At 47.8% G+C, this 24,836-nt stretch overlaps 1 protein-coding gene across 1 annotated transcript in view; it reads right to left on the bottom strand.

Annotated features, from left to right (window-relative positions):
* LOC102829684 overlaps positions 1-24,836 on the bottom strand; it is a 105,158-nt gene that overhangs the window by 10,296 nt on the left and 70,026 nt on the right. Inside the window, exons 7-10 of the mRNA XM_006860279.1 lie at positions 19,297-19,501; positions 17,640-17,768; positions 5,439-5,573; positions 1,262-1,331 (exon numbers count right to left, since the gene is read on the bottom strand). Coding sequence (XP_006860341.1) covers positions 1,262-1,331; positions 5,439-5,573; positions 17,640-17,768; positions 19,297-19,501 — 539 coding nt within the window. The remainder of the gene's footprint in view (positions 1-1,261; positions 1,332-5,438; positions 5,574-17,639; positions 17,769-19,296; positions 19,502-24,836) is intronic.

Below are 24,836 nucleotides of genomic sequence, written 5' to 3'. Positions count from 1 at the left end.
TCTTTTCTAGAAATAATGACAACTACTGTTGCTATTAGTAGTAGTATTGTAGGCTAATACTTGTGGGCTAAAACTTTGCATCAGCCTGAACTGTAAGGTCGGTGGTTCAAGCTCACCAGCTGCTCCTTGGAAACCCTATACAGGGTCGCTATGGGTTGGAATCGACTTCATGGCACTCAACAACAACAACAACAATGTATAAGGAGCTCTGGTAGCGTAGTGGTTACAAATCAGGCTGCAAACCGCAAGGTCAGCAGTTCGAAACTACCAGCTCTTCCGCGGGAGAAAGATGAGGCTTTCTGCTCCCGTAAAGATTTACAGCCTTGGAAACCCTGTGCAGGTTCACTATGAGTGGGAACCGACTCCACAGCACACAACAACAACAACAACCTCTGCATTCACATGTTTAATTCTCATGCAAATGGAAGTAAAGCTGTTGTTCCCATTGTGAAAGCAGAGGCTCCCAGAGGTTCTGAGACCTGCCCCAGGTCACAGGTAGGCAGGCACCAGTTTCCTGCCATGGCTGATACACCTCCACGTGCTGTGTCCTGTGCCTGAGTTCTCCACAAAGGACCTCTGGACCCGTCCCCGTGAAGTCTGCCCTATGCCACACGAGTCCATGTAGATTCAGTGAGTATCTCACAAACATGTATTAAGGTCTTCAAGCTCCTGGAAATTCTGCCAGACACCAGAGACACCAAGTCTGGTTCCCCGTGGCTCATTTCCTCAGTCTGAGGGGAAATACCAGAGCAAACATTTTTACTTATTTATTGAAAAACACACAAATAAGAGTCACATGTGCATCGACGTGAGGGCAGTGGGCCTCGTGGAAAGTAAGAGGCCCACAGTGGAGAGGGCGAGAGGGAAGAAGGCCTCCTCCCACCCAGGCTTGCTGGAGAGAACTGTTTTTGCAGGTGGAAAAATGACTACATTTCAATCAAGATCAAATTCCACAGGGCCTGCCAGCGCTCCCAAGTGCCCACATGGTACAGAGCCCGGACTTGGCCAACTTCCTACTCAATAACCTATTTCTACACGTCTGTGGGTATTAAAAAAAAATAAAATGCAAGATAAACTCAGCTGAAAGCCAAATGAATGGATTCGTTCCCATTTTAAAGCCATTCGAGGGTGTTTTATAACCCACACTGTGTATCTTTTACACATCTATTTTTAAATACTGCAAACTTAATGATCATGATAGAATATATAAAACCCTTTATGAAATTCCATCTACAAAATTACAGCAAAGTCTAGAGGGTACAGCTGTGCTGCTCTCCAGGCTGCGGCGCACTGATGGAAGGCGGCCCAGGTTGCATTCAATCACCTCTCGTCTGAACAAGGGGTACAAGTGAAATATCACCCTCATCTTCCTCAAGTCTCCTAAATTCTAAACCCACCTCCTCCATGAAAATGCAGGAACTTATAAGTGGTCAAATATAACTTAGTAATGGGCAATCTACAAAAACTGGGATTGGTACAAGTTCCAAAGACCACCCTTCTGTGGGAAAGCCAGGGGCACCTTGAATAACAACGCTTCATGGACCGCCAGAAGAACCAACAGGTCTGCGTTGGAAGAAGAGGAGTCAGGATGCTCCTTGGAAGCCAGGAGAGTGAGACTTCATCTTGAGTACTTGGATCATGTTATCACCAGGGACCAGTCTCCACAGAAGGGCATCATGCTTTCTAAAGTGGAAGGTCAGCGAGAAAGAGGAAGACCCCCAACGAGATGGAATGGTGCTGTAGCAGCAGCAATAGGTCCAGGCGTAACAGTTGTGAGGATGGCACGGGACCAGGCAGGGTTTGGTTCTGTTGTGTATAAGGCTGTTATGAGTTAGAGCCACCTCGACGGCACCTAACAACCATCACCATCAACTGTGAGCCAGGCACTGTGCTGGGCACTTTATATACATTAACTCATACCAACAAGAGCAGGTCAATGAATAATCAAGAGTAAGAAGAATCGAAGCCTTTGACTTACGGTATTGGGGACGAATATTGAATGGACTCTCAGGAAAACGAATACATGTATCTTAGAAGAAGTACAGCCTGAATGTTTCCTAGTGGCAAGGATGGTGGAGACTGTCTCACATGCCTTCCTTGGATATATCCTCAGGAGGGACCAGTCTCTGGAGAAGGACATCATGCTTAGTGACACAGAGGATCAGTTGAAAAAGAGGACGACTCCAACGAGATGGACACACGCAGTGGCTGCAACAGTGGACTCACCGTGGCAGTGGTTTTGAAGACGGTGCAGAAGTGGGCAGTGTTTTCTCCTGGTGTGTGAGATTCAGAACTGACTCACCCTGCCCTGACAAAGCTGTTCAAAGAGCTTCGTTCTAGCTCGCCAGAGCCCTGTGAGCCACTAATGAGTCTCTATCTATTGTCACTGAGGAACCCGAGGCACAGACATGCCAAACTACTTGTCCTAAAGACACAACCAGAAGTGGCAGAGCTGGAGTTTGACCTCAGGCCTGAAACGTACCCTTGGCTAAGGAGAAAGCCCTCTTGGACAAGCACCGGGGAACCTCTTCCTTTGGGAGAAGCAGTGACCAACAGAGGAGTGGCTCAGCTGTCCCATCACGCGGCTTCTTAGGCCTTGTGGTGTTATGGGGGCCATCAAATCAGTTCCAAATCCTAGTGACACATATGACAGCATAGAACTGCCCCACAGGATTGGCTAGAGTGTCATATCTACGAGAGCAGATCACCCAGTCTGTATTCTGCGGATGGTTTAGGACAGCCAACCTTTCAGTGAGCAGCGCATTCTGTCAGCAGACTTTTAACGTACTACTGACCCCATGCCATCCTGACAATGCCTCCAGTGTTGGACCAGAGTGGTGGTCGGTAAGTAAGTTGACAGCACACCTCTTGCTTTTATCATTCAAGATACAACACAATGACACAAGCCTTCCTGGTTTCTTCCTCCTCAAATTCTCACTGAAGGATGAGTGTCCTCGCTCTCAGGAGGTGGACAAACTGTGTGGAAATTGTGAGAGAAGATTCTTCCCAAAGATGCTCAAGGCGGGCGGCGGCAACGGCACCAAAAGAGCCTGGGCCGTGCCACGTGTCAGAGCTGTGATGGCATTTTTTTGCACCATCATTCGACTGAGGAACCCTGCTGATGTAACAGGCAGGGTGTTGGGCTGTTCACGGCAAGATCGCTGGCTTGAATCCACCGGTAGCTCTGTGGGAGAAAGATGAGGCTGTCACCTTGGAAACGCTAATGAGCAGCTCTACTCTGTCCTACGGAGTCAGAATTGACTCGATGGCCATGGGTTTCTTTGGTTCACTTTTGGTTTATCATTCCATTTTACAGATTGGAAAGCTGAGGCTCTAAGAGGCCAAAGTTTCCAAGCTCACCCAGCTGCTCCATGGCAGACATGGGAATTGAACCTGGATCTGCCTGAATCCCACCCCACAAGTTCTCCCACTTCTCCAAGTTCTCTGGAGAGAAGAGTGAGGAAAAAGGTACAGTTGGTGGAGGTTCCCCTCCAGTCGTTCTACCAGGGACTCCAGAGGTGGCAGTGGTGGCGGTGGTGGGGGCACAGTGATGATGGTTTGCATTGGCTCCATCACCTACCACTGCACCAGCCCTGGGGCTGGAGACGGGCCCACTCTCCACACACAGGGGACCCCTGAGAGCAGGCATTACACAAATAACTTCTCTTTCCCCTAAACTTCCCCCTGGTAATTACAGCTGCTGAGACAGCATGCCAGCATGTCTGTAATGTTTAGGTCCACAAAGGAAAGAGAATGTATAACAAAATCATTAGTTCTTCTCCTGCCACATTTCTGAACATGCCTAGTCCTGACATTGGGAGTCACCTGGCAAAGGAAACGTCACCCAGAGAAAGGATGCCAACCAGAGGAAACCAACCTACTGCCACACAGTCAATTTCCAACAACCCCGTAAGACAGAACACAGCTGCTCCCTGGGGTTCCCAAGGCGACACATTTTTCCTGAAGCAGACAGCTTCATCATTCTCCCACAGGGCGGTCGGTGGGTTTGAACTGCTGACCCTGACATTAGCAGCCCGACACTTAACCTAATGTGACACCAGGGCTGCTTGAAATAGTGACAAGGAATTGGGAACAAGGGAGCCAGATGAGCTCAACACATCTTCTTTGCAATGCAGACCAGAGACCCTGACTAACTGCAGGTCTTGCAGAAACTGCTGTTAATATCAGTAAGTTAGAATTAACCAAATACCAACATTAAAGCCAGTTAATTTATTTTACAATACTTGAAGCCAGGAAAATACAATGGAAACAAAGAAATGCATTCCTTCTGGCCTAAGTTGCAAGACAACTGGCATGCGATCCTGAGTGATAAGTAATAAGATCAGGGACCAGCGAGACGAGAGATCTTGGGTCCTGTCCCCACCACTCACTGACTGAGTAGTCCTCAGTTTTCTCATGTGTTTAATGGGAGCTAGCTATTCCTGTCTCCCAGCATCCTTCAGATGGGTGGTGTTGTCACTGGAGAACACCATGTGGTTCAAAACACTCCTTCACAACTTGTCAGAGGTGGGAAAGGTTTCCTTAGCTGAGAACAGATTCACAGGAGCTGTATTGAGAAGGGATCTGAGGTTACCTCTAAGGTCCGAGAGATGGAGCTCTGAGATCAACTAGCAATGTCTGCTGTGCACAAGGCATGGGGGACTCAGATTGAATAAATGATGTATGACCACCCCCAATAAAAAACAACAAATAACCACCCTTCCAAAAGTCTGAGGCTCTTTTCTCCCTAACCATCTCCAGAGTTGAAACCTTTGGGAACGGGTTCTGGCCGTTGGCAGTTCTTGACAGGAAATGTTCTCTAAACAGGTTGAATTCTTGCGAATTTTCCAAGGAAGGCCCAGATTCCAGGCGCACAGGGGACGAGTTGTGCCTCCTTTCTCTGTCCCCCAGCCTGGCACACAGGCGGCCCATATGACCAGCCCTCCGAGTTCCTGCTGTTCACACAGAGGGGCCCAACGCAGGGTTTCCCATCCGCCTGAGGTTGGGTTGGGGCCATGGACCTGGGAATCACAAGCCTGTGGGACATTCCAGTTCCCCAGGCTTGGGGAGGGGGTGGGGGTACCAGCCATCCCCCAGATGGCTCAGGTCTCCCTTCAGGCCCGGCACCGCCCCCAGGCCCCATCTGAGCCCTGATCACCCAGGCCTGCGGGACCCGTGGTTGTCTGCCTGTGTTTGTTTGAAACTGGACTTGGCAGTCAAGATTTCGGAATGTGCACGGAGCGGCACGTGAGCTCAGTTCTGCAGAGCTCTTGTGGCTGACAGCCCACTTGGGGGACCAGGAGCCCTCGGATAGTCCCACCCTGACCTTTAATCTGCAGTGGGGGGCCATGGTATCCTGATTTCACTGCAACTTTGTCCACAGGAAAGCTACCTTCTCCTTACAGCTTCAGCAGTGACCCCACTGAGTGAGTACTTGCCTCAGGGTCATGGTGGGCGCCATGGCAGGGGGTGGGGTCTGCTTGGGGGTTACCACCGAGAGGCTATGCCCAGCATGAAGGGCTTGGGGGCCCCGAGTACCGGTTATTGACTTCTTAGGACCACTGCCTGAGTGTCTGCCCAAAGAGGTCCCCAAATGTCCCAACACTTCTGCACTGCCTCAATGCAAACACTGGCCACCTTCCCGCCGTCCACACTGCATCCTCACCCCTCACACTTGGGCTGGGCTGTGGCCTTAACAAGCAGAATACAGAGGAAGTGGCATGTGTGGTCTTCTGAGTCCAGGACCAGGGCCACCCGGCAGCCTCCACACCCGCTCTGAGAGCCCTCCATTAAGCTCAGCCACAGCCCACCCGTGCTCTCTGGGAACCTTGAGCCAGTGAACAGCCCTAGAGGCCCACAACCACTGCGAGCCAATAGAGACCATTGCTTTACGCCTCTATGGTTGGGCTCATTTGCTCTGCAGCACCGTTGTTGGTCAGTGCTGGCAGGTCCATCCTGACTCCCAGCAACCCTATAGGGGCTTCTGAGGAGTGGCCACAAGGACTCTATGTGGCACTGGATGCCCAGACGGTACCTGGTGTGCATTTCTGCCTCCATCATTGCCACGTGCCCACTAAGCACCCCGAGCTGTGCAGCCTCAGAGCGCCCTTTTTGGCCATCTGTCCCACTCTCAGCCCCAGCACCATCTCACGGGAAAACCTCTTTGGCCTGGAGCCCTGGATCCATTTGGCAGCCGGGAGGTTTCTTGGGCAGCACCGTTGCTGGGGAACCTGGGGAACTGGCTTTCCTCACTGCCTACCCTCGTGTTTCACACACTCCTGTGCCCACCACAGTTTCCTCAGAGAAGTGCAGGCATCATATCATATTTATGGGCTGTATTCCTGACACTACTACTGGAACTAGAAAGAAATCTGCTTCTGTTTCCCAGGCTGCAAAGTCCTTTTCCATGCTTCTGTCTGTGGTATGAAATTGCCCAGACTGAGGGAGATGATTGTTCAAAACAAAAGTGTCCAGTGTGGCCAGTCAGCCCACAGAGGGTAGACCTTGACTCCCACTGAGCAGCCCAGCTCCCTGCTCCCCAGCCCCATAAGGGGGATGGAAGCCAAGGTGAGCCGGGAGAAGCAGGTCATGACCCACACCCTTCGTGTCTCCCTCTGGCCCCCTTTACTGTGCACATCATTCGAGGCTCTGCTCAATGCCTGCCTCCTTCAGGACCCCCTCAGGAGTGCTCCCTCTACACTCTCACATCTTGGTGGGTGCCCCAGTGGGACCCTAATCCCTCATCTCTCCGTCAGTCTTGTCGTCACAGCTGTCTACTACACTCTCCCGTTCTTCATCTTACACCACCACATATTCACAACTCAGACACGGCGCCTGGTGCGCTCTGTGGGTGATCTCAGCTCATAGCAGATGCAGCAATATCCCCATTTTACAGAGAAGAGACTGAGGCTCTGAAAAGGCCTAGCTGGCAAGTGAGTCCAGGAGGCTATATTGACATCCATGAAATTAACCCACGCCTGTATTGTCATCCACCTCTTAAGTGTGTGAAAGTTTAATGATGAAAAAGGAAGACCAAAGAACTGGCGTGTTTGAATGATGGCGTTGACAAACAATACTGAATATGCCAGGAAATGCCCTATTAATACACAAATTTGTCTCAGAAAAAGTACAGCCAGAATGCTTCTTGGAAGCGAGGCAGGCAAGAATTTCTCTCACGTACTTCACACATGTCCTGGAAAATGACATCACCCTTGGTAAAGAAGAGGTTCTGCAAAAAAAGAGGAAAACCGTCAACAAGATGGACTGACACCGTGGCAGCAGCAATGCGCTGAAGCCTAGTAAGAATCGCTTTGGTTGTGCACAAGGTCACTATGCGTCAGAGCTCCCGTGATGACACCTAACAGCAATGATGGTCTTTAGAAACAACTCATTGTCATCATAGACCAAGAGGAAGAGAGTGGAGGCGCAAACCCCAACTTCAGCCTGCAAGTGAGCAACAGAGAAAATGACAGCTCGTTTTCAAAGGTGATGCTCACGTGGGAAGAGACGTGTTGAGGCAGATATATTTCTCCATTGCTCATGGCAGTCAGAGTGTACACAAACATAGGTTCATGAATTGCAAACACAGTCAAAAGATTTTATTTATTCAATCACTTCTCTGACAGAAACATCTCTTGGTGGTGAGCAAAAGGTGGGTGGGAGACTTATGAGGGATGTTTGTGGCTGCATCACGTCTCCCAATAAACACTCGGAACCAGTGGGGTTGCTGTGTGAAAATATGGTTTCCTTCCTCTTTCCTTTTTCTGTATCTTTCAAACTCTTCAAAAAATTTTAATGAAATGATCAGGAAATGGGAGCATTGTGACTTTCACGGCAATATGGGGACACAGGTGAAGATTTCTAGACTGTTAGTCAAGGACGAATGGAATCAGTTTGTGGGCGAGCATTCTGGCTACTCAATTTCTAGGCCAGCAGTTCTCCTTCTAGGAATTCATCCTACATAAAGCCCTGCACACATGAGGATATGCATGGAAGAACAGCTTGTCATAGCAAAAGACTAAACTCGGCCTCAAAGGCTCACTCGGAAGGACTGGCTAAATAAACTATGGTACATCCATACAAAAGAATACTGTTTAGTTAAAAAGAAAGAGAAAAGAGATGTAAGATGAAAAACCAGATGGGGTCCACCGCAGAATGAAAAGGCAAGTTGAAGACCTGTGTGGATAATGGGCTACACAGACCTGTGATTGTTTACAAAGACCCTGGGAAGTCCAGAACCCTGCCAGTGCCGAGCTAGCTGGTGCACAAGCTGGAAGAATGAAATAGTTTCTGTTTTACTTAGCTTTATATTGCTAGGAATACTACCAAGAGTGGTACCTTTCAGGCACATGAACATAGTCTTTCTTTACTTTGTTTTGAAAAAAATTCAACCATATGAAACAAATGGAAAACCCAGTACAATGAACCCAATATACCCACCAGCCAAGCTGCAAGCCTTCAAAAATTCACTCAAGTCCTTTCTAAGTCTACCCATCCATACGATCTCGACGTGAATGCTAGGCCCCTTATCAATCCATCCGCAAATAATTCACCATACATCATGAAAAGGGCTCTTTTTTTTTTTTTTTTTTTTAACAAAGCCACAATATCATTTCCACATCTACAAAATGAGAATTTGTTAATGCCGTCAAATATCAATTCAGTGTTAATTCTCTAATTTCCCATAGTCTTCTGTGACTCCACCCCCACAGCCACCAGTGATTGGTCCAGGGGAGCCCGCCTGAGCCACTATGACCCAATCAGAACCTTCGCTGAGCTATTCCACAGGCAATAGCCAAGTCTGCCCCCGTGTGGAAAGAGAGGGAAGGGCACAGAAAGAGACGGATGGGGATGTCTCATGAGTCCCAGGTCCGCTCCTGCCTTGCTTTGGTTTGGATTCCAATCCTTGCAATAAAGTCCCATTTTTGCCACGTTTCATAGGGCAGGGGCACATTACCCGAAGTGAGGGTAGGAAGGGGCCCAGCAGCTTGTAAATGCGAGCTGTGTTGGAAAACCCCTCCTGCTCCTGTATTTGTTTGGATGGGAGGGTGGGGGGCACGTCTTAACCCCAACCCACCCAACACCTGTTGTGGAACACTGACCCCATTGCAGAGTCTGGATTTACGCGGACTCTGTATAACACCTTGTAAAGAGGGCCGCGGGTGCAGGAGATTAAAGCCCGCCATGAAGTGAGTTGTTTTATTTCTTCTGAGACCCGGGGAATGCTGAGGACAAGTGACGGCCGTGCTGAGTTATTTACCTCCGTTACCAGGGGCCCTACCTTTCCCTCAGCCCGGACTGGTTTATAAGGTGCAAATGTTGAGGGGGAGCCAGGCCGGGCTGGAGGGAGGCATGGGGTAGTCACGGGGCTGAATGGAAAGTTAGCATCAATAAAACCTCGGGAGCCTGTCCTGGCTCCTAGCCTCATGGGACCACGAGATGGGGACCAGAGTTGGGAGGGAGAGGAGGAAGGGGAGGACGGCCCTTCAGGATGCGGTCATCCCACTTAAGGGCCGTGGGTTCTGGCCCGCCTTTCCTCCTGTTCCCTGGTGGGCTGGCTGAAGGCAGCTAATGGATCTTGGTGAAGCCCCTAAAAGTTGCAGGGGACAGAAAATTATGGAATTTGCTTGAGCCAAAAAGAGGGATTTGGTGTCAGGTGACATGGGTCTATCTTGGGACATTCAAGTCTCAAAGAGGGCTGTAGCCAAGAAATTAAAGTAGCCACTCCAATCTCTCTGTCCCTTTTTCTCCCTCTTTCTTCCTCTTTCTCTTTCCCTCCTCTGCCTGTCTCTCCGTTTCTTCCCCCCTGTCTCTAACCCCCTCTCTCTTTCTTCTCTCCCCTCGATCCTCTTCCCTCTCTCCCTCCCTCATGGTCACACAGGTTTCTCATGTTTTTAATGTGTCTTCTTCTGTCTCTCCCTGACCCGACCCTCCTGCCCCACCTGCCCTCTGACGAGGCACCCTCTGGCTTTCTGTGCATAGAATAAGACTACCCCAGGGTTCGCAAGCACTCCGATGCCCCACAGAGCAGTACCTCTGAAGCTCAGGTTTCTGACCCATCCAGCCACCCAGGTACCACTTCCTCATAGGCTGATGGGAAGTCAACAGTCTGGCAAACATCGTAAAAATGAAGAACTAAAACTTATCAGTCGGTAAGAGTAAATGACAAAAATGCGTGGAATTTTTTTTTCATTTACAAAACATATAGAGAATGTTGTTGTTGTTGTTAAGTGCTGTCAAGTCAGTTCCGACTCATACCGACCTTGGATAGGGTTTCCAAGGAGCAACTGGTGGGTTTGAACCACCTATCTTGTGGTTAACAGTCCAGTGCTTATCCTACAGGGATACCACTACTATCCACATGCTAGTTGAAAGTACACCAAAGAAAGTCTCTTGTTGAAGGTCATTACCAAGGGCAAGCCGTTCCCTGAGCCCCTCACCCCCACTGCTGGCCTTGACTTTTAGAACAATCAGCTCAGTCTGCACAGTGATACTTATCCTAAGCCAAAACTACGCACCACCATCCAGCCGATTCTGACCCAGAGCTGACCCTACAGGACAAACTAGAACTGAGCCTTCGGGTTTTCAAGACTTAATCTTTACAGGAACCGAGAGCCTCACCTTTTTCCCTAAGAGTGGCTGGTGGATTTTAACCGATGACCTTACATTTAGCTTCTCAGCACTTAACCACTTGTGCTATCAGGACTCCTTGTGATATTGACCCATGTGTTTAATTCTTCAGTGAGATCTAGAGGCTTCCTCAAGCAGAGAATCCTTGAGTTCACCTCATTGCTGAAACCCTGGCTTCTATGGTGTAGCTCAGAAGCTAGGCACACTGGGGGAAGTGGGAGGGGAGATATACCAATGCTGCTCCTCGCCCTCGGAACCAGATTTACCATCTTACTGTCCGTCTCCCTCACTAGATGGTCAGTAAGACTTGGGCATGCTGGTCCACGTTTTGGCCATGAATGTTAAAATTGGGTTGGCCCTAACAATAGCCCAGGGTAGATGACACATGAGGCAAAGACTGGGTGACAATCCCACACACATACGGTCACCCTGTCCACTTGGTTGATGTCCATGAACATGCTACTGCTAGCTAAAAGTAACATTGCACGGGAAGGCATATTGGCAGGAATGGGCAGGGGAGTTTAAGAAAGATGGACTGACCTGGCTTCAATGGTGGAAAGTATAGAGTAAGTGCATCCAGACATACGATCCACATATCAGGAGCCAGAATGAGGAGACAAGTCTGTGCTGACAAAAAGTACTCAAATACAGTAGACATAATCTACACAGGAAAATAAGGTGCCCTGGTGGCACAGAGGTTAAGCATTGGGCTGCTAACTGAAAGATTGGCAGTTCAAATCCACCAGCTGCTCTGTGGGAGAAAGATGAGGGTGTCTGCTTCCATAGTGTCTGCTTCCAGCCTAGGAGAGTCAGTGAATGTATGTAAATATATACATTATGTATATACGAGGGTGACTCAAAAATTACCCACACTCTAGTTGCAGAATTTATTTTAATCAGCTTTTAGAAAAGACAAATACTTCATTGTTTGATATGGCCTCCTTGCTTTGCAATATGCTCTGTCCATCTGTCAACAAGCTTTTGTATTTCCTCATTAAAAAATGTTTCAGGCTGAACTACGAGCCACGAATGCGCCGCTGTCTTCACCTCTTCATCAGAGACAAATCTTCATCCTTGAAGGACTACTTTCAGAGGACAAAAGAGGTGAAAGTCCCATGGAGCAAGATCAGGGACTTTAGGGAGATGGTTTAATACCTCAAAATGAAGTTTTTGCAGAGTGTCAACAGTGTGGGCAGAGGTATGCAGACATGCATTGTCATGCAAGATCACAAGGCTCTCTGATAGCATGCTCGGTATTTAATCTGAAGTATAGGCTTCAGCTCTTCAGTGAGCATCTCACTGTAAGGAGCACTGTTGATTGCTGAATCTTTTTCCTGAGAGTATTCCAACACTGGCCCCCTCTTGAAAATCCCAGAAAACAGTAAGCATCAATTTTCCAGCTGATGGTTGACTTTTGAACTTTTCCTTGGTCAGCAATTCAGGATGTTTCCATTCCATACTCTCAGGCTCGTAGTGATGAATCCGTGTCTCATCACCGGTAAGAAATTTTTCAAGAAACTTTTACTTTATTTGGAGTATCAGTCCAAATTTTGTTTGTAGATGTCCAAACGCTTCTGGTTTTGCTCTTCCGTGGGCTGTTTCAGTACCCAACTCGTACTAACTTTTCAAAACCCAAATCTGTGGTGGATGATTTCATAGGCAGAGCCATGGCTGATTTGCAAATGATTTGCCACATAATCCAGTGTAACTCGTCTGTTTGACAGAATCATTTCACGTGCACGCTCAATTTGTCATTAGCCACGGACATAGATGGATGTCTTCATATAACCGGAGTGCAGATCATTTTTGACTCACTATCAGATATATATGTGTGTGTGTGTGTATTTATATGTGTGTGTATATTTATATGTGTGTGTATATATTTATATGTGCGTGTGTATATTTATATGTGCGTGTATATATATGTGCGTGTATGTTTATATGTGTGTGTATATTTATATATGTGTGTGTATATTTATGTGTGTGTATTTATATGTGTGTGTATATTTATATGTGTGTGTGTGTGTGTATGTTATTGTTAAGTGCCATCAAGTTAGTTCCCATTCATGGAGAATCTCTATAGGGTTTCCGAAGAGTGGCTGATGGGTTCGAACCACTGACCTTCAGTTAGCCGTCCAGTGCTTATCCTACAGCACCATGCCAGGACTCCATGTACCCATCAAATGCTCCTCAGAAATGCTATGTGGATTTACATATATAACGCATATATATACACATAAAAATGGAGTGCAAATGGTTAAACCCATATACAGGTGCCCCAGAACAAAGACCTGGTGATCTTCTGGAAAATCAGCCATTGAAAACCCTGTGGAACACAGTTCTCCTCTGACTCCAGGAAAACTTTTTTCCTACAGTAACAATCCCTGAGATACATTGTGTAAAAGTAGCCTGGGTAAAATGACATTTTTGTTGTTGTTGTGAAGTGCTGACCCATAGTGACCCTGTATAGGGTTTCCAAGGTGAGTTGCTGAGCTGGAACTGCTGACCTTGCCATTCAAACGGCTTTGCAGTCTGGCGCATTAGCCCACAGCGCCACTCCAGGACTCACTAGGTACCGGAGTATTGCTTCTAACTCGTAGGAATCCCGTGCACAACCAAGGGAAGCACTGCCCCGTCCTGCATCCTCCTCACAACTGTTGCTGGGTGTGAACCCAATGTTGTAGGCACCGTGTCAGCCCACCTCACTGGCCTTCCTCTTCTTCACTGACCTTCTGCTGTACCAAGCATGAGGTCCTTCTCCAGGGACTGGTCTCTCCTGACAGCATGTCCAAAGAACAAGAGATAAAGGCTCACCATGCACGGTTCTAAGGAACATTCTGGCTGTTAATTCTTCCAACACAGATTTGTTGTGTCTCTAGCAGTCCATCGTACTTACAATGTTCTTCTCCAACACCACAATTCAAATGTGTCTATTCTTCTACAATCTACCTTATTCACTGTCCAATTCTCACATGCGTGTTAGGTGACTGAAAATACTATGGTTAGGGTCAAGTGCACCTTAGTCTCAAAATGACGCCTTTGCTCTTCAACACTTTAAAGACCTCTTGTACAGCAGATTTGCCTAATGCAGTATGTGATTTTATTTCTTGACTGCTGCTTCCAGGAATGTTAATTGTGGATCTACGCAAACTGAAGTCTTCTACTAAGAAGACTTAAAATATTTACTGATGAAAATCAAAGAGCACAGCCTTCGGTATGGATTACATCTCAATGTAAAAAAAACAAAAATCCTCACCACTGGACCAATACACAACATTCTTTTCAAAAGAGAAAAGATTGAAGTTGCCAAGAACTTCATTCTTCTTGGATCAACTATCAACACTCAAGGAAGCAGCAGTCAAGAAATCAAATGATGTACTGTATTAGGCAAATCTGCTGCACAAGGCCTTTTTAAAGTGTTGAAGAGCAAAGATGTCAGCTTGAAGACTAAGGTGCGCCTGACCCAAGCCAGAGTATTTTCAATAACCTCATATGCATGCGAAAGCTGGACAGTCAATAAGGAAGACTGTAGAAGAATTGATGCTTTTGAGTTATGGTGTTGGAAGAGAATATTGAAAGTGCCATGGGTTGCCTAAAGAACCAACAGATCTGTGTAGGAAGAAGTGCAGCCAGAGTGCTCCTTGGAGGCCAAGATGGCCAAACGTCATCTCTCATACTTCAGACATATTGTCAGGAGGGACCAGTCTCTACAGAAAGATATCATGTTTGGTAAGGTGGAGGGTCAGAGAAAAAGAGGAAGACCCCCAGCAAGATGGATTGGCACAGTGGCTCAAGTGTGATGACAGTGAGGTTGGCCCAGGATCAAGCAGTGTTTCGTTCTGCTGTGCATAAGGTCACTATGGGTCAGTACCGACTCAATGGCACCTAACAACAACAACACCTATAGATAAATACAGGTGCAAATATAAATGTGACTTTGCATTTGGGGACAATATCTAGAGCTGATAATGGAAAAAGTGTCATAACTTCCAAACCCACCTCAAGTCAGGAATTAATGACCATGAACCCCTTTCCCTTTTTCTTAAATCCAAGCTAAGGGTCTGGGGCACAGGGAGAGGTTCGAAACGCTACTCTTGGACATGAATTATTTTGCTATACTGACTGTTTCTCAGGCTCTAAGCATGTATCAAGGAGTGCCGGTGGTACTCTAGCATAATGCCTTGGCTGCTAACCACAAGGCTGGCGGTGAGAGTCCACCAGAGCTGGAACCGACTCGTTGGCATGCTGTAACAGGAAGCAGCAGTATCAGGCCAGGGTGGGGAGCAGCACAGATGCCCTTGGAAGCTGCTACACTTAGCAGCTGGGAGTCAAGGATTTCTCTTCCCAGAATCCTCCTGGACTGACCGGTCTTTGTCAGAGGCTTGGCCTTGCTCTAGTGATTTCACATCTCCCTCAGAGTGTCCTGGGTTAAACGTTGAGCTGCTAACTACAAGGTTGGTAGTTCAAGCCCACCAGCCGCTCCCCAGGAGAAAGATGACCCTTTCTGCTCCTGTAAAGGTGTATAGCCTCAGAAACCCCAAGGAGCAATTCTACTCTCTCCCTCAGAGTCACTGTAAGTCCAGATCCGCTTGGTGGCAGAGGGTGGGTCCCCTGACTTGGTGCTCCGAAGTCTCTCCCAAAGCAAGGTGGGAAGTTGCCATCTCTCCATTTGGCTGTGCAGAAGACAATGAGCTCATAAAAACGGACAGGCAGGTACAAAGGTGCAACGCTCTGAAATGCTGTCAGAAGACAGAACAGCCAGGGCCCCCCACTTCCACACCTTCCTCCTCTTAATTCGACCATCACTGTGTGTTCTTCAACTCCCCACCTCAGACACACTAACACAGCTGTCCGCCAGGGAGACAAGTCACTTCCTGCAGAAAAGCAGATTCCAAACATCTCATTTTTGATCCCTATAGGTGTGGGCACTACAGGATAAGCGGTCAGTTTGAATCACAAGGTCACCAGTTCAAACCCACCAGCCGCTCCCTGGAAACCCTATATAGGGTCACTATGAGTCAGAACCGACTGGACAGCACTTTACAATAACAACACAGATATCAACAGCCCTGGGATGGCCCTGTAGGATGTGCAGTGGACTGGTGATCACAAGGGTTAGCAGTTCAAACCCACCAGTTGCTGTCAGAAACACTATACAAGGTAGCTATGAATCAGAACCGACTCAGTGTTACATAACAACATAGACAGGAACGAGTGTCCTGGTGTGGCGCTGTAGGATAAGAACTGGACAGGTAGCCACAAGGTCACTCCTTGGAAACCATATACAAGGTTGCTATGAGTCGGAACCAACTTGACGGCATTGGATGACAACCACCACCACCTAGATAAGAATTGGGCATTTTCCAGTTTCCCGATGGCCTAGATAGAATGTCCTCTGAACTGGTTCACACATCTTCCAAGTGATTCGGACTCAAGGTGACCCTTTGTGGCTCAGCATAGAATTTTACTTCACAAGGTTTTTAGTGGCTGATTCTTCTCAAGTCAGCTGCCGGGCCTTTCTGGGTGACCTTGAACCTCCAACCTTTTGGTTAACAGCCAAGCGTGTTAACCCTCTGCACCACCTGGTGACCCCTTTAATGTCTTCACAGCTCGCAAGTGAGCTAAGGCAAATCTCTTGCATGTGTTCATTGACATTAGCAGGAAAGTTGTTATCTGACTTTCTGAAAATGGCATTTTCATGTGATAAAGCCAGAGAAGGAGAGCTGAGATCCTGGTGGCAGCAGGCAGTTAAGGTGTCAACAGAGATGGGTGGGAGAAGACCATCATTTAGGGTCTGATGATTTGATGACTGAGCATTCCCGGAAGCCAGGGCTGGAAGGGAGGGCCGTGCAGTAGAAGTAGCTCAGGAGTCACCTGGGCATGAAGGGACAGGGCTGTCCCAGATGTGGCAGAGTGGCCGGAGGAGAGCAGGTGGTGGGTGAATTGGGAACAAGAGAAAATCAGATTATCAGATGTGCAAATAGCTTGCAGACATGTCTCTAATTATTCCACGCTACAAGGGGCAGAGAGAATGAAGCCGAGGGAAGTGCTAAGGGAGACTGCTCCGGTAAAACTTGTTATGCTTGAATCTGAACAATGAAGTGTTTTCTGAAAAGATCATCAGATAAGGCACCAAGGTGGGGGAGTGGCTTCTGCTCTGAGCCTCTGAGCTGGCATATGCCAGGTTGACATTACACTGAAAGGCTAATGAAATTTCAGCTCAGTGAACGGGAGTGCCGCGTTGGCCAGTTCACATGTGTTTTGCCCACACACAAGGGGTGGGCTGTAAGTTAAGGGATCACAAGGCAAATGGAAGGGAAAAGGGGGTGTAATCACGAGAGAGCTGGTCTCCCTGGACCTTCTCAGTGTGAACGTGGATGGGCTGAGGAAGAGTGAGCAAGCATCTTCCCTGGTTGATGGGTCTGGTTGAGTGATGGGAAGTGCCCTGTACACTCTCTGTGTTACGAGCCTGTGTCTGCTCAGTGATAACATTCTCACCCCCATGTGGGAGACCTGGGTTCGATTCCTGGCCAATGCTCCCCATGGGCAGCTACTATCCATCTGTTAGTGGGGACTTGTGTGTTGCTAGGATGCTGAACAGAGCTTCCAGACTCAGGTAGACCAGGAAGAAAGGGATGGGGATCTTCTTATCCTTTTGTAAATGATTTATTTCACTTAGCATAATGTTCTCCATATAGTAAGCACTGGACTGCGAAACACAAAGTCTATGGTTCAAGCCCAGTGGCCGCTACATGGGAACAAGATGAGACTTTCTGTTCCACAGCAAAGATTTTAAAAAGAAGGAAAGTAAGAAAGCCGTGGACACCCCAGACAGGGTCATTACGAGTCGGAACCGACTTGAAGGCACTTAACAACAACAGATGTTTTGGAGGCTTATCCATGTGGAAATTAGCCTGTGCGAACCCTCTGGGTCACAGCTGTCGGATCCACACCAATCATGAGGGGCCGCGGGACCAGACAGCATTCTCTTCCATTGTGCCTGGATTCACCTTGGGTGGAGGGGCTGCCTGACACATGGTGACATGCTGCACTTGGCAGAGACGTCGGGACGGCAGGCTGGGTAGGTGGTCTGTTCCATTTCCACAGAATCCGACAGAACATGCTTCAGACATAAAGCCCTGCAGGAAAAATCACACACTAGCATAGGGGATCACAGGCTGGGCTGCTAACTGCAAGGTCAGTGGTTCAAATCTATCAGTTGCTCCCTGGGACAAAGAGGAAGTGTTCTGGTCCCGTAAAGATTTACAGCCCCCCAGAGCTGGTGGATCGAGTGGAGAGATACCAGGGCCTCCTCGCATAGTCAGAGTCCAGAGAAGTCCAACATGAAGATGGTGGTGCTAACCCACAGTCCAAGTTCAAAGGGAAATTCCATTCTCTTTTGATTCCATTTTCCACAAACATCATGAGGTCGCCTCGTATAAAGGTAAAATGCAAGAAGTACATATAACCGCTGCCTTGAGATTATGGGAGAAGGTTTGGTTTTTTTTTTACAATGTCTTGGATTTTGTACTCTTATAGTCTTTTTACTTATAAAATATATAAAATGAAACAAGACCTAGGTTCTGTGGGGACGAGGAATAATCATTTCTAACAAGTTAAAATGGGTTCCCTGTGGCACAGTAGCGTAAGCATTGGACTGCTAACTGAAAAGTTGGAACCCACCAGCCACTCGTCAGGAGAAAGATAAAGCCATCTGCTCCTGCAAAGATGAGCAGCCTTGGGATCCTATTGGGCAGCTCTACTCTGGTAGTGCCGTGGATTATACAAGGTCAGCAGTTCAAATCTACCAGCTGCTCCAAGGGAGAAAAATGAGACTTACTGCTCCTGTAGCGATTTACAGCCTTGGAAACCCTATATAGGGTCACTATGAGTCAGAACGACACGGTGGCACATAACCATCACCAACCACACAGTCCTGAAGGGTCACTATGTGCCTGAATCGACTCAGCAAAGGAGGATTTGATTTCCTAATGGTACAAAAATTACATGCAGCACTTCCTATGTGGAGAACATGGTGGCTCTGTGCAATAAGCACTGGACTGTGAGACACAAGTTCGGCGGTTCTAGCCCACCAGCTGTTCCTGCAAAGGTTGACTGCCTTGGAAACCCTACACAGGGTTGCTGTGAAACAAAACCAACTCGATGGCACCCAGAAACAACACCCTGTGTTCTGATCACTTGAAAAGCTCTCTCCACTGAGCCCTCACGACTTGATGGGTGCAATCCTGGCACCCATTTGTTAGGTGGGGATACTGAGGCCCAGACAGGTACTGAGTCTGCCAGCAATTCAGCCTCAGAAAAGAAGGTACCTTTTGCAGGAAGTAGGGGTCTGGTACAGGCATACCTGACCCTTTAACTCACCTTGTGTTGTACTGAGCCAGGTTAGACTTCCCCAGGGGGACCCCCCAGGAAGTACCTGGTTTCTGTGCTTTCAAACTAGCACTAAGACCACATATGTTCTGGTGACCGGAAACCAACTCCCTCCCACCTGACACAAGAGAATCTCCAGCTTCCCTTACTAAGAACAAGCACATGCCTTATGAAAACAGGAGAAGGACGCCGTGCTTGGTGAAGTGGAGGGTCAGCGAGAAAGAGGAAGACCTTCCGTGAGATGGATTCTCACAGTGGCGCCAACAACGAGCTCACACACAGCAGTGATGGTGAGGACGGTCAAGACGGGGCAGCGTGTGAAGGGAGCTGAGCCCCAGCTGGCCTGGCAGAGGGCCCGTCATGGGCACAGAGAAGACAGCTGGCCCGTGCCAGCCCTCAGGTGGGGGCCCAACACTGGCCTCACTGGTCCAGGCAGCGTCCAGCGGGCTGTTTCCGTGTGCACAGGCGGGGGCGGGGAGAGCTGGGGAGGGCAGTGGGGTTGGAGACCTTCATGGGGGCCACCCTCTCCATCCCACACCCATGGGTGCTGCCTGACTTTCAGGCACCGTGCCCACCTAAGGACCTGACAAGAGTTGGCCAGTGTCTGCAGATCCGGGGATGAAGAAAAGCCCAGCAGACGGTGTTTGCACTAAAATTCCACTTCTGTGTCGAGCTTCAGGACTCCTGGGCTCGGCGCAGCTCAGCAAACAGAAAGGCCTTTCATTAGGCTCTCAGGAGAGATTTCCAAAAAAGAAAATAGAGTCTTTCAAAACAGAAAGTTCAGCCCTCAGCAAAAGTGGGGTTCTTTTTTCTTTTTCTTTTTTAAATTTTTAATCAATTTTTGTGGCTTCAATAAAAGCAAAGGATTCTGTGGTTTTCCCTCAAATTTTTCACCATTTTTCCATAAAAACAAAAGCCAATATATGAAACCATTTTTCCCCAGCGAGAGTGGCAATGTGGTTGCCCAGGGACAATTTCATGGAAACATATCCTGGTGACGTTCCAGCTTTGCCAGCGCTCTAGTTGTGTATGAGAAATCCATCAGCGCGCCGTGGGCGGGCCCGTCCACCTGCAGCCAGACGTGTCCACCCGACCGCCAGAGAGATGCTTCCAGGAGGAACTGACCACAGAAGGACAGCGTCTTGTTCCAAGAGGCTGTATTAAAAGGGAACTGTGCTACATAGAACTCTCCATGGCTGATTTGGCCCTGGATGGCGGTTCGTGTATTTGGCTACTAATTAAAAAGTTGGAGGTTCAGGCCCACCCAAAAGCACCTCACAAGAAAGACCTGGCAACCTTCTTCTGAAAATTCAGCCACTCCAAGTCCTGTGGAGCACAGTTCTCCTCTGACATACATACACATGTTAGGGGTTGACCCCACGGTCACGGGTTATATGAAAGCAAGGATCCAACAGACACACGTAGTCCAATGCTTGTCACAGCATGTCCACTAACACATGACCAGGCACACAGAATGAGGCTGACCCAGCCAGAGAGCAAGATGAAGGCCGGATGCATGCCACCACATGGATGAACCCGGAAAACATCACACTGAGCAAAATGAGTCCATTGCAAATGGACAAACACTGTACGGTCCCATTTATACGGAGCATCTATAATGCGCAGATACAGAGAGACCAGCTAATGAATGATTTCCAAGGGAGAGGAGAAAGGGACTCATTGCGTAGGGGCAATGAGTTTCTGGGGAAGGTGATAGGAAAGCGGGAAAAATGATGTGATGACCAATGTAACAATGGCACATCTAGAAAATGCTCAGGTGACAAGTGTTTGTTTTTAAGGGGGGCAGAGTCCAAACGTGTCAAGTGATTTCTGATGCAAAAGAGCTAAACACATCCAATGATAACAGACAGGTGAAAATGTTTAAATGCTCCCTTGTAATGTTTATTACAGTTTACGAATAAAGCCAGGATTTTTGGTTCAGCCCTCTTTTTTTATAGATGGGGAAACTAAGGCACAGACCAGTTGCGGGACCTCCCTAAGACATAAAACGTGTTGGTGGAGTTGTGGTTCTAATTCAAGTGTTTCCCCTCCCCGACAGCAAACCCTCTTCTCTCTCTCCGCAAACTGTACCTATTTTTATCTGTTCTTCATTACCAGAGCAAATTGTTACCAACAGTTTCACCAGCAAACTTGAATGTTTCTTGACCATTTCAGAAATGAAGGTTAACAACTTTTAGCTTCTTGGATTTGAACTTTAACAAATGATTCCAGAGTTACAACAAAATCTCCCTTTCAGACTGGGATCAAGACAATTTGGGAAACTTTTGAGGGCTTAATTACTGGCAAAGCAACTTTGGACTATCGCCCCCTCTTGGACTTCTCCTTCCCTACATTTAACATCAAGAATGATGCTTTCCCAATGCTACTCTTTGCCTTGGCTGCTAGGAAGCTCAGCACTGAACTGCGTCCTTAATTGATACAGCTTCCATCAGTCTAAATTTTAAAATACAATTTCTCCCTATCTCCCTACCTCTGCCCTTTTATGATTTTTTTTCAATGCTGCCTTTAATTCTGGATTAATACCCCTTATGCTATTATTCTGAACAGAGGTAGAGATAACTTACTAAAATCAATAAATACTTGCTCTCTCAGATCTCAACAAAACAACTGAGTTTCAGATAGCCAGTTGGAAAGGAAAAATCAAATATAAATATAAAACAAGCCAGAAAAAGAAAACCAATATGTTAGCAGGAAAGAGGTTTGCAGAAAACCACCAGTTCATCATCGTAAACCTCCAGGTCCTGCACTTGTTATTAGCAGCCACACAGAAGCAGGAAGGCATGTCTATAAGCCCCCAACTCCAACCCAAGGTTCTTCCTCCAACCACCCAGGGCTGACAGAGCTGACAGAGTCCTGTAACAATCAGACTCAGCCCCACAATTTCATAGATGAGAACACTGAGGCCCACAGAGAACAGGGGACTGCCCCTAACACACAGCTTGAAAGTGGTATAGCTGGAATCCCAGCTCTTTCTGGCACAACCTCATGTTCACCAATGTGCCTCGTTCCACCATGCCACACAAAACAGACTGAAAAATGGAATTCACTTACATGAATCTCCTGGGTCCGGTCTTTGGTTTTCCTGGGCCAACCTAGAATGTAAATCAAAAGAAAAAGGTTACATTTCTACCAACTGACCTGCCTCTAATTACCTGTGAAGGCATGACAATCGACAACGTGTGTGTGTGTGTGTGTGTGTGTGTGTGTGAGAGAGAGAGAGAGAGAGTATGTATGTCTGTCTTGGTGGAGGGGGTGTGTGTCTCAGTGTGCATGTTTCAATGTGTCATCAGAGGTGTGAAAAAGTGTGTGTCACTGAGAGCATGAGTGTGTGTGTTGTTGGGGGGTGAGTGTCATTGGGGTATGAGTGTGTATCTCTAAGTGTCTGTGTCGTTGTGTGTGTGTGTGTAAGGGAGAGTCTGTGTGTGTGTGTGTATTAGGGTAATACAAATGATCTAAAATTCCTACCATTTTCTTAGCTCAAATTTAGGACATTTTGGTAAAACATGCTATCACACCTAGTTAACCAACATTCTGTAATTCAATCGATATTCTACAAGAGCCTACTGGGTACCCAGCTCCCCAGGGAGAGAACAGTAAACATGACAGAAAAAAGGCTGGGAGGGGCTCACAGCCCACCACAGGAAGTGAATGTCTGAAAAACAAACTGGGTCCCACTCGGGACCTGAGAATAAACTCGGAACCCCACTTGATGCTGCACTGAGAGGAAAGCCCAGGGCTCTCAACAAAACTGGTTTCTTTTTTGATCCAGAGAAAGGAGAATCTTGCTCTCTGTGCGCAGTGGTTTCTGCAAGACAAATGAAACCGCTGAACTGTGGGACCAGGAACCAGAGCTGCTGACCCCCAGCCCAGCACCCTCTGTCGGGCTGCCTGAGTCCTTCCTTGAGTGTGTGCCCAGACCTCAACCTCTAACAGTATGCTCTCCGTGAATTCTGGGTCCACAAAGACAGGCTGGGGGTCTAGAACATTGGCTTTCGTGCATTAGTTAAGAGTGGCTGATAGAAGTGTTCTGAGACTATCTTCCTGGTGACAGTTGAGTGGGTTATTTTTTTATTTTTTAGGAAAATTTTATTGGGAGTATTTTTTCCCCTTAGGTGTGAGATTTGGCAGGTGGCTGGATTCTGGGACGGATTGCTAAAGACTCAGTTAATTAGGAACAAGGTCTGGATCCAAGGTAAACAGCTTGAGCCTGCTAAGTCTTCTTAGGACGTTTGTCTGCAATGCTTCTGAAAATAGTATCAGTTTCCATAAAGAAATATTAGCTGTGTTCATGAACGGAGCTGCCTGCGTCCACGCCCAGCCCTGACTAAATTGGTATTAGATGAGGGATTAGTCTCTGATTTGATACAAAAATCCCAAGAGGAAAACCGGTTCCAGCTGCTGCTTTCTCACCCGCTTCTCAGAACTGGGCTTCTCTTCAGTGGGTACGGGGGGCTGCCAAGCTCCGAAATGGGGCAGCTCACTGCTCACTAGGATCTCTAGTGACACGGTGGGTTAAGCATCGGGCTGTTAACTTAAAGGTTGGAAATCCAAACCCATCAGTCGCTCTAGGGGAGAAGGTTGTGGCAGTCTGCTTCCATAAACGTTTACAACCTCTGACACCCTGACAACCTCTGAGGCAGTTCTCTGCTCTGTACGGTATTCCTGAGTTGGAATGGACTCGGTGCCTTCAGAGCATCATCGAGATGGGGCCACTCGATCCTTCCCTGTCCACTCCTGCAGACTGGGTGCTAAGGGGCGAAATTCCAAGGAGGGGCACAAAGTGAGAATGGTACCCTCTGTTTTGGGGGAGCAATGCTCCAAAACCACCCCAGGTCCCTCCACATGAGCCCTGGAGAGCCTCCAGGGTAGGCTCAGCTGAGTGCCCCCTATGGACCATGCAAGGATCACTCTCCATGCGTAAGATGACTAAGCAAAGGCTTACTGCTTTTGCTCTTTCATCCTCAACAGGGTAAGATGGAGATGTGCACTCTAACAGTTCTGACTTCAGAGTCCTGCCCTTAAAGCAACAGAGAGTCCCAGCAGCTGGACGTGGAGGACGAGAAACAACGAGACCCCCAGACCCCAGGAGCTACAAGCCCAGCAGGCGGGCACTTGGCGCATGAGTCTGTGTCTTAGCAAAAAGAGGGCACAAGGAGCAGTGGGTGACAGGAGAGAATTATAAGGGGGTCCCCTGGACAAAATCCTCAGCAGTGCTTCGAGAAAGGTTTCTACATACAGGAGAAGAGAGATCACATCAGACCATCCAACGTGGATTTGTAGGGAAATCAAACCACAAGTCAGCCTGTCAGCATTTCCCAAAGAGCTTTTGTGTTTTTTAACTTTTTCTTGTGAATTGAGAGGTTTACAAAGCAGACCATCAGTTTTTTGTTTTGTTTTGTTTTTTAATTTAAGGTTTTTATTGTGGATTGAGTAAAAGTTTACAGGGCACATAATCAGTTTCACATTCAATAATTCATATAACTTGTTTCATCACATTGAGGATAATGCACCGCCCCCCAAATACCATCAGTTGAAAGTATTTCTGCCACCTGTCTGCAGATATTCATCAGCTACATGCTCAAATTTCTGATATAAGTAATTCTCAAGCTGAGCACTGAGTAGCTTCTAGTTTGCTACCTCTGCTAGAGATTAAGTTCCCCTGTGAACTTGGTTGAACCTCAGCATAGTGATCCTGCTCGGTCAACTTAGAGCAGGTGGTGGTCTGGCAACGTCTTGCGTGTGGGGTCCCCACCCGGTCTCCTCCCTCCCTGCCTTCTTCAGATGGCAGCTGTTTA

This window comes from Chrysochloris asiatica, unplaced genomic scaffold (genome assembly GCF_000296735.1).
Source record: "Chrysochloris asiatica unplaced genomic scaffold, ChrAsi1.0 scaffold00037, whole genome shotgun sequence".
In the NCBI taxonomy this organism is placed as follows: Eukaryota; Metazoa; Chordata; class Mammalia; order Afrosoricida; family Chrysochloridae; genus Chrysochloris; species Chrysochloris asiatica.
Note: the sequence above shows the minus strand (reverse complement) of the source record. Positions and strands in the feature narration are given on the sequence as shown.